Below are 10,693 nucleotides of genomic sequence, written 5' to 3' on the forward strand. Positions count from 1 at the left end.
CGGGGTGTCCTCTTCATAAAATGTTCGCCGAGGCCGAAAAATAAGGACTTTTTAAAAACACCACGGGACGCGGGACAAATTGTTGAAAAGTGGGACTGTCCCACCAAAAGCGGGACGTCTGGTCACCCTACACCTGTGTCACTTGGGATCTGTAGTCCCTGGGCCTGCAGAACGGTCTGTCACCTGCACATCCTTGCCTCTGCCCTCCAGGTCAGGACAGCCTACCACCCACAAGGGCCAGCTTTGGCCTTTGAGCCCTGGCTCAAAAGCCCTCCTTTTGGCTCCTTCCCAGTCCCTGCTCCCAGGGTCTCACACTGGAGCTTGAGGCTTCACCCCTGTAGCTACAGAGCTCCTGCCAAGTTCAAGACACCACTTCTGAGATTCCAGTGCTGCACCTGGACCCTAAGACCCCACCCCTGACTCTCCCCCACTGCTGCAGGGCCAGTGGAACTGCCCCAAGGTCTAACACCCCACCAAGGATCCCCCAGCATCAAACTGCCATTACCCCACACCTTGTTCAGGCAACCCCAGATCTTATGACCACTGCCGAGATAGCTTTACCCAGCTGCCACTGTCACCTATGCAAGGAAACCCTACTAAAAGTAACCTCCTCTTGTGTGGTTACTAATGCATGGGCATTTCTTCAGAATGGAAAAATAATTTCTTTCTTCTTGAACTACCTCTTAGCAAGCTCAACTGCAAGGATTACTACTCACTAGTAGGTGCCAGCTGACTCCAGCATACCATCACATAAGGCTAACATTTTCATATTTTAAAGATTCATTGGGCGGCACCTGGGGCTCAGTGGGTAGGGCTCCAGCCCCATATACTGAGGGAAGCAGGTTAGAGCCCAGCCCCAGCCAAACTGCAACAACAGCAAAAAAAAGCCAGGTGTTCTGGCAGTGCCCATAGTCCCAGCTACTCGGGAGGCTGAGGCAAGAGAATTGCCTAAGCCCAGGAGTTGGAGGTTGCTGTGAGCTGTGACACCGTAACACTCTACCGAGGGTGATACAGTGAGACTCTGTCTCTAAAATAAAAAAGATTTGGAAATTGAGATGGCTTTATAATTGTATAAGTTTAGTGTGATAATGTTTCTCCGCACTCCCCCCAAACCTGCTTTTAAATTGGTGATACAGTTTGTGATGGAAAAATACAACAGTCACATAAATTTAGAATATACCTGAAGGATCTTGGCTGTTAAACAGGTTGTTTGGACAACATTAAGTTTAAAGTCAAGCTTAGGACTTTCTGAAATTATGAGAGATATAACTTTTTAATGCCTAAAGAGGAGGAAATATGTCTATAGATTATTAGTTTTAAAAAAGAAAGAAATTAGGATAGGTTTAAAGCTGAACAATATTATCTTTATCACACAACAAATCATGTTCAACTAGAAACCAGTTACCTGGAAGACTGAATCTGGAATTTCTCTTTCATAGAGGGGTATTTGCTGTACAGGGAAAATATCTAATAGACTTGTGTTTCTAAGCTGAAATAGCTGGAAACGTTTATTCTTTATTATCTCCTCTTCAGAAACAAAGTTAAATTCATCTTGCAATTGTTCAAGACGGAAATACTTTGGAATAACCTGTTCCTTATATCTCATGTGCTGTAAAACACAAAAATATAAAATCTTTATTTAAAACATTAAGTTTTTTTAAATTCAGGAATTATTTCAAATACTTTTTTCTCTATCAGCTGTGAGCTGTACGAGTAGCAATATAAGTAGGAAATTAAGAGCAACTGAATACAGAGGGCTAGAACATGCACCAAAAATACAAATCCAGTCTACATGGCCTCTCAACCATTTCCCAGTCATGACTTACACAGAAAGTGAAAGATTTGTATTGTACGCTGACTTGAAAGTGACGTAAAACTATTCTTATCTGGTTGCTCTAAGAGTTGAGAACAGGTTAGTATCTCTGTACACCTACAATCAATTCTGCACATCAATTGGAAAGCTCTAATCTAGGGGAGCTCAGTTGTAGTAATCTAATTCATAAGTTCCTTTATTTAACAAATGGAAATGTGAGTGCATAGTATGTACAAGAAATAGTGCTAGTTGCTACCAAAGAGACAAAGATTTCTCAGCTGTAGTTCTACCACCAGGAAAGATAAAATACATAAATGAATTAATTACAGTAAAGGGCAGAATAAGATTGGAATTGTAAGAGTTTATTTAAAAAGAAAAAAGGTTGACAGGACAGCAAGTTGAGATTCTGTGTCTAACTGAGGTTACCAGAGAAGCATTTATCAGCCTTGCAGGGTGGATAAGGTAGCCACTGTGGATGCCCTTCTAGGCAGAATAATGGCATGAAAAAGATATGAAGAAAGGATGTTTGAGGCTCGGCACCTGTAGCACAGTGGTTACGGCGCCAGCCACATACACCAAGGCTGGCAGGTTCGAATCCGGCCTGGCCAGCTACACAACAATGATGACAACCTCAACAAAAAAATAACTGGGTGTTGCGCTGGACGCCTGCGATCCCAGCTACTTGGAAGGCTGAGGCAAGAGAATCACTTAAGCCCAAGAGTTTGAGGTTGCTGTGAGCTGTGATGCTAGAGGGTGACATAATGAAACTCTGTCTCAAAAAAAAAAAAAAACAAAGAATGAAAGGATGTTTGGGGTACACAGAGCTCCGTAGGCTATAAGGAACTATTGAAGTGACAATATAATGGAGTCTGAGGGAATAAGTGTGTCCATAAGTCATCTTGATATCTTCAGTATCTAATAATGTGGCTGGCATATAGTTTGGTGCAATAGATGTTAACCTCAAAGTTACCCTGCTGAATATGCAATGGGCTGCTAAGTAGATACAAAAGATCAAACATCAGGCCTAACACAATAATTACTGCAGTTACTAAATTTCTAGTTGCCCTTACAATACTGTAAAGTGGGTTAAAAACTGTATCCGTCCTCAGGTTTACCTTTATGTCCCCTAGTGCCTAGAAAAATATACATAGCAAACTATGGGAGAGTAGAAAGGGGTAGAGCTTAGGAAATAGAATACATTTACTATAATGATACTTGCTATGACTTACCCTAATAAATTCCATTAAATCAGAATATTCTGGATTATTTGGATCAATTCTGACTTCGTTTGCCCATTCAAAAAGCTTCTGTGCATTAGTGAGCCATGGAATTCCAGGAACCCCTCTTGCATCCACATTCCTTAACATACTAACATAGAGAAAATATTTTGTGAATTTGCATACAATATGAAAATTATATTAATACGTCATTAAACCTACCCAATTGGATATTTAAAGATAACAACCTATCTATCTCCTGTCTTTAAGGATAAAATTGGAAATTTAGATGTGATAGCTGTCCTGGTTCTTCTCATATTCAAACTTGCATCAAAGAAAGGTAGAAGGATAGTAAGCTTCTTAAGAAGAAAGTCTGTAAATCTCTTCCATCTCCACTCCATGTAGTAGCTAAAATATAGTAGATGTTTAAGTGAACAGTGCTGATTGGATATATTCTATAATCCCTAAACATAGGCACTGATTAATATTTTCTTTTCATATGATGCACAATATTGAGATTTAACCAAAATATTTGCTTAAGTAAAACCAAGAAAGTACACAAAATCAAAACAACATTTAGGCTATATCTCTCCAATTTAAACAAAATAGAGAGTAATGCAATTAACCAGGCACTATGTTCCAAGGAAGTATCTTTGGTCATATGAGACAATCTTCAAAAGTTTGAGAGATGTAGTTTTTATAAAAAATAGGCTAGACTCATAATCTATCCTTAGTGACCTGAGCTATAGGCTAAGTGTGGCAGGAATTCATCCCCAAGGAGTTAAGATTTCTTTAGAGCTTCCAATTGCGCTAGTTATTTAATCTCTCTTCATAAATAACCAAGCCCATCACGTGTAGAGGAATTTGGACTAAAAGGTTTCCAAGATCCTTTCCATAAAGTCCTCTAGAAAATATCCCATTTATATATGGGGATTCCAAAAATACAGTTCTGACAAAGACTCAATAATGTCTTAGCCATATCTGTTCTTCTTTCTTTCTTTCTTTCCTTTCTTTCCTTTCTTTCTTTCTTTCTTTCCTTTTTTGTTTGCAGTTGTCATTGTTGTTAAGCAGGCCCAGGCCAGGCTCGAACCTACCACCTACAGTGTATGTGACCGGCGCTCTACTCACTGAGCTAAGGGCACCGAGCCTATCTGTTCATATTTCCATAACAAATCCTCTAAGGTTATTGCTGCAAAAGGCAATGCCTGAACAAAGTTATAAATAATTGAAATCTGAATATTTTTCTTTTCTTTTACTTCCTGTTTCTGCTCTCATGTTTGAACATTTTGATGTCTATGTCATAAGAGATCACTAGGACCTGATGGTCTTGACACTATCGCATAACAAAGTTTCCTTCTCTTGAAAACAATCTTAGGTTCAGCGCCTGTAGCTCAAGCGGCTAGGGTGCCAGCCACATACACTGGAGCTAGTGGGTTCGAATCCAACCTGGGCCTGCCAAACAACAATGACAGCTACAACCAAAAAGCTGAGCATTGTGACGGGTTCCTGTCATCCCGGCTACTTGGGAGGCTGAGGCAAGAGAATCACATAAGCCCAAGAGTTTGAGGTTGCTGGGAGCTGTGACGTCACAGCACTCTACTCAGGGTGACAGCTTGAGACTCTGACTCAAAAAAAAAGAAAGAAAGAAAAAGAAAACATTCTTAGCTCAGCTCCCATAAATAGCAATCCCCAACCTCTTGGTACCAGGGATCAGTTTCATGGAAGACAATTTTTCCACAGTATAGGTTGGGAGGGTAGAGATGGGACAGGAGGCACAGCTCAGGTGGTGATGCTGTGTGACCCAGTTCCTAACAGGTCATGGACCAATACTGGTCCACGGCCCAGGGGTTGGAGACTATTGCCCTAGAAGATAGAATCTGAGGAAAAGCTTAAATGTTAATGAATATATTAGAGAAAGAAACTTAGACCATTATATCCTTAAAAAAAAAGAGAGAGAGAGAGAGTTTTGGATTTGGATTTCAACATAAACCCATGATTTCTGCCTTATGAGAAGTAATAAAAACCTCAGAGCCTCACTACAGTTACTCCCTCAGCTGCTCCTATAAGTAGTTTAGCTGTGGGCTGTTACAAAATCCCTGTGTCATTTCCATGACCCCCCCACAACTGAACACCAAGTAGGCAATACTGTCCCTTAGTTCAAGACCAGTCAAATGACTGAAGATTTTCTCTCTTTCTTATACACCCAAAGACATCATTTTTTAAAACTGATGTTTAAAATTGATGTTTAAAAACATTTTTTAAAATTTACAATTTTAACCATTTTTAAGTACAAGGTGGCACAAAGTTCGTGTGAAGTTTTAAAATAGTTGTATATATTATATACACATATATACTATATATTATTCAGTATCATTAAGTACCATTAACAGTGTTATGCAACAGTCACCACCATCCATTTCCAGATTGTGGTGATGACTGCATAACTGTGAATATATTAAAAAATTATATAGTTTAAGTGGTTGAATTTTATAATATACATATGTGAATTATATCCTATTTGTTAAGGTGGGAATTCACATGTGGGCAAAGAAAAACAAACTCCCACCCTAACACTAGTAAACTTATTAAAAATAGTTAAAAATGCAACTGGACTCAAAGCTAAGATAAACACTCCTGTGAAATGGAAAAGAAAAGCAGAGTGGTGAGTGGGGAAAGTGTTGTGCACCCACTGGGCTTCAGGCCTGGAAGGAGTCATAGGTGGTTGTGGGCTCAGTTTCTAAGAAAAGCTGTCAACACCAGGCTTATCATTTTAAGCCAAAGATTTGGGTGGAACTTCACTTACAAAAATGATACTGATCACTGCACAGGGCTTTGGCTTATAGAGAGAGCTGTGAGTCTAGAGAGGGAGAAGCACAAACACACTGTATCATTATAGGGAACTGAGCTAAGCTTTCAGGTGACCAAATGCCTAGATCCACAATAGCTCCAATAATAAGCCTGTGTAGGTGTCCCAAAGACACAGTAAGGACGATGCTAGATTTTGGGCTTGGAGGGAGAAAGGAAGATACCTTCAAAGTCATTAGGGAAGGAAGGGTAGACACAGAGGGAGAGAATAAAAATAACCACAAAAATGTCTGAATCAAAATCACACCAAAGCTCTCCCATTGAAAATGAATGATCCTATGATTTAATAATAAAAAATAAAATAAAATAAATTAAAAAAAAAAGAAAATGAATGATCCTGATAAACAAAACTTCAAATCACATAAAGAAGCTGTGCTCAGAAACTATTAGCTAATAGTTAATACTATTAATGATTTACGTAAATTAATTGTAGTTGAAATTAATTTTAGAGAAGTCTGCCAAACACATTTTAATGAAGTATGCTTAAGATGTTAAAACAAAAACTAATAACTCATTTTTTAAAGCAAGAAATTATGAAGACAAAACCAGGCAGAAATAAGAACGAAGAACAAGTAGAACCAAGTAGGAAACTTTCAAAAGTTATAATGTAAAAATCAGATAAACCCTACACAGGACAAAGTTGAATAGTGAGTTAAGGAATTGAAAGATAGTACCCAGAAATTAACCCAAGATGCAGAGGAGAGACATTAAAAAAATATAAAATAATAGGTCAGGGACAAGGAAAATAGACTGAGAGCCTCCAAAATAAATCCAATAGCAAGTTGGATTTATAAATTAATAAATAAATCCTCTCCTGAAGGAGAGGAGTGGGAATGGTGAATAAGTAATATTTAAAGAAATAGTGGGAGAGATTTTTCTATAATTGAAGAAAGATGTGAGTTCTTAAACATAAAATTTATTCTACCAAACAGGAAGAAGAATAAGGATAAGTTCACACATAAATAATATATTGTGTTAAAATTTCATTATATTAAAGATAAAGCAACATTTTTTTCACAGCTCAATTTTTCCTTTTTTATTATGGTAAAATATGCATAATATAAAATTTAGCACCATTTTAAGTGTACAATTCAGTAGCATTAAGTCTATACACAACCATCACCACTACCTACTTCCAGAATTTTTCATTATCCCAAACAGAAACTCTATACCCATTAAAAAATAACTACCTATTTCTCCCTGTTCCCAGCCCCTAGTAACCTCTATTCCATTTTCTGTCTCTATGAACTAAAAAAAAATATTTTTTAATTACCAGGGAGAAAAATGGCTACAAAAATCTGACATTTATACAAATGTGTAAGCAGACTTTTAAATAGCAATGAGACATAGCAGAAGATTATGCAGTACTATAATAGCTTCAAAATGTTAAGAAAAAAGAAATACTATCTTTAAATTTTATACCCACCTAAGCTACTATTCAAGAATGAGGACAAAATAAAGGCATTTTCAGATGTACAAAGACTAACCAAATTTGCTATCCACAGAAACTGACTGAAATGATCATTCAAAGAACAGACTTTAGGCAAGAAAAAAAAATCTAGACTATATGTATAGGAAATATGAAATGAGCAAATAGAAAATTTAATAAACTATGTTGGAAAATTTCATTAACTAGTTAAATGTAAGAAAAACTGATTTATGTTTAAAAATATGTAAATGAAAACTCTAGATGATCATTGGGATTGGAGAGGTGTGTAGGTAGTATTAAAGCATTTGAAGACCCTCTTTTGGTTCACTGTTTTATCTTCAGCTCAGTCAGTATTTGATGAATGAATGAGTGAGTGAGTAAATGAATGAACAAGAAATACTCTCTTTCAGATCTTCTTTAGCTTCATTCTGTGACTCCCACAATCAGCCCTGCCTTCTGGAGCACCCATTCCAAGTTTCCAGAGCAGGGTTCAATGGCAGCCCTTCAGCTTCCATGACTGTGGAGGATAATTCTATAACTTCCTCTAATTAATAAAGTTTTACTTGGACAGGGCCCTGCACTTTATAAACCTCTCTTGCAATTCACTCCCTGTTGAAACCTATCACCTGTCCTACTCTTGCACAGAGCTGCCTTCCATCTTTTGTGAACTTGAGTTCCCTAGTAACTGGAATTATAACAAACAATGAGGACAAGCCAATGTATATGGCCCAGAGATCACTCACTGGTATCTTTCAGGAATAAGTGGGTAGGATTAGGAAGGGTATGTGTGAATAAAAAGTGGAGGCAAAGTATGCAGACCAGCAGACCAGGCTTGTGAGGATTTGGGCAGGAAATTAGCCAAAAAGAATTGGCTAATTCTTTGATTCAGGGCTTAAGCAAATGTTTGAGCTTTTGTTTGTTTTTAGCAAAGGTGGTTATGAGATACAAAAGACCAGGAAGATGGACATTGATGATAAAGGAAGAAAAAGATATAAATATGTTCCTAGGAAGAAAAAGATATAAATATGTTCCTAGAATCCTAAAAGACACAAAGGAAATTTCCAAATTACCTGTATAAAAGTCATCTTCAGAATGAGGGGAAACAAACATCTGACTCCCCAAAAAACACAAAGAAAATGATGATGAGGCAAACGTTAAGAATAGCTGTTGTGGGGATTATGCTAGAGAAATATTAAGAATGTAAGAAAATAATAGTTCTGGGTATTAAAAAGCTTATTCACTACCTCCAAAATAAATTATTTTTATTAACTGTCAATTTTTCTCTTAAAAAGCTATTCTCTAGGCATCTAAGACAATGATCTCATTTACTTAGAAAAATAAGAACATTCATTAAAATTACATTTCTGTCTTCATAGAGATTTCTGTCTCACTGTCTTATTTAAAAAAAATATTTTCTCTCCTCTGGAGCCACAGCTGTTTTCTTGGGGTGTGGTTAGAAACTTTCCTGACTCTGAAGGACCTTATACACTTTTCCTAATATAGTCTGGCTTTTTTTTTTTCACATGGATATCTTCAAAAAGATAAAGATTGCCCCCATTTTACAGAAATCCACACTTTGGTTCTGCTATCTTATTTTTTAGCATCTTTTTACTTTCAAACTTCTGGCTAAGTAACCTACCTCCAGGACTTGAGTTTCCTCAGCACTATTGATCTCCTTGTGCTATTGCCATTTAGTCTAGGGGTTCCTTCCTCTCAAACTTTTATTTACCCAGGAAAAGCTTTATGAACTCTGACTCTGGCCATATGCCACTGGTCTTTATAGCGTTCTCCTTGTTATTTTTTTGATAGTTTCTAATTATAGTTTTGATTTCTCATTTAATTCAAGTTATTCATAGCAATTAAATATTTTTAGTTTCATTTTTTTAAAAGACAATTGTTTTAGAAAAGTTTTAAAATTACATAGAAGGTACAGAGAGTTCCCACATACCTGGCCTCCATGCATATGTACAGCCTCCACCACTAGCAACATCCCCCTACCAGAGAGATGATGATTCCTTCCTTGATGATTAGTGATGTTAAGTATATTTCGTTCACGTCTTTTGAATATGTGAGGTGGTATATACCACCTTTTATTAATTCACTCACATATTGGTGAGCACTTGGGTTGTTTCCACATCTTTGTGATAGTGAATTATGCTGCTATAAACATTCGAATGCAAGTGTCTTTGTGATAGAATGTCTTTATTTTTACTTTGGGTAAATGCCCATTAGTGGGATTGTTGGATCCAATGGTAGGTCTACTCTTAGTTCTTTGAGGTATCTCTATACCAGGCATCCTCAAACTATGGCCTGTGGGCCACATGCAGCCTGCCTAGGACATTTATCCGGCCCACCAGGTGTTTTTGTTGCTGCTGCTGCTGCTGCTGCTGCTGCTGCTGCTGCTGCTGCTGCCTGTCGTGCTGAGCAGCCAACTCGTCCGTGGCCCGCTGTCTGGCACTCTAACGGTCTGAGGGACAGTGATCTGGCCCTCTGTCTAAAAAGTTTGAGGACCCCTGCTCTATACTGTGCTCCATACAGTTAGTACTAGCTTGCAGTCTCACTAACAGTGTGTAAGAATTCCTTCTTCTCTGCACTTCCTTGATGATTAGTGACGTTGAGCATTTTTTCATGTGCTGATTGGCCATTGATCTATCTTCTTTTGAAAAACATTCGTTCATGTCTTTTGAACAGTTTTTAATGAAACCTACTTGTTCTTTTATATTTATCATGTTCCTCAGTGAAGGAAGCCAGCATTATCATCATTTTTATAGTTTTATTGTACTCTTTCTAGTAATCTTGTTTGTGTGTTCTAAAAATTAATTTTAACACCTCTAGGAATTCCCAGAACACAGAATAAAATTTCTAGGAATTTCCTGCCAGCAAGCTGATAATGTATAAATTATTCTTTATAATCCAGCATGACTGGGAGATAAAAAGGCCCAGAAATAAAATTCTTGGGAGTCTTGGCCTACAAGTTAAAGGATATGGGAATGCTTCTCTCATCATCTGTGTGGCTATAATACTAAATGCATTGAAGAGACACATTCTCCTACATATAAACTTACTGTCTTAGTAAAGTGATTTAAAGAAAAAGTAAATTAGGGGCGGCGCCTGTGGCTCAATGGGTAGGGCGCTAGCCCCATATACCAAGGGTGGTAGATTCAAACCGGGCCCTGGCTAAAACTGGAAGAAAAAAATAGCCAGGTGTTGTGGCGGGCACCTGTAGTCCCAGCTACTCAGGAGACTGAGGCAAGAGAACCACTTAAGCCCAAGAGTTTGAGGTCACTTGTGAGCTGTGACGCCACAGCACTCTACCCAGGGTGATAAAGTGAGACTCTGTCTCTACAAAAAAAAAAAAAAAAAAAAAAA

The 10,693-nt window shown here is 37.8% G+C and overlaps 1 protein-coding gene across 1 annotated transcript in view; it reads right to left on the reverse strand.

Moving 5' to 3' along the window:
* Positions 1-10,693, reverse strand: part of CC2D2B (coiled-coil and C2 domain containing 2B) — a 109,246-nt gene that overhangs the window by 46,583 nt on the left and 51,970 nt on the right. Inside the window, exons 18-19 of the mRNA XM_023511778.1 lie at positions 3,043-3,181; positions 1,406-1,609 (exon numbers count right to left, since the gene is read on the reverse strand). Coding sequence (XP_023367546.1) covers positions 1,406-1,609; positions 3,043-3,181 — 343 coding nt within the window. The remainder of the gene's footprint in view (positions 1-1,405; positions 1,610-3,042; positions 3,182-10,693) is intronic.

Source organism: Otolemur garnettii, unplaced genomic scaffold, assembly GCF_000181295.1.
Source record: "Otolemur garnettii isolate 467f Iridium unplaced genomic scaffold, OtoGar3 scaffold00021, whole genome shotgun sequence".
Classification (NCBI taxonomy): Eukaryota; Metazoa; Chordata; class Mammalia; order Primates; family Galagidae; genus Otolemur; species Otolemur garnettii.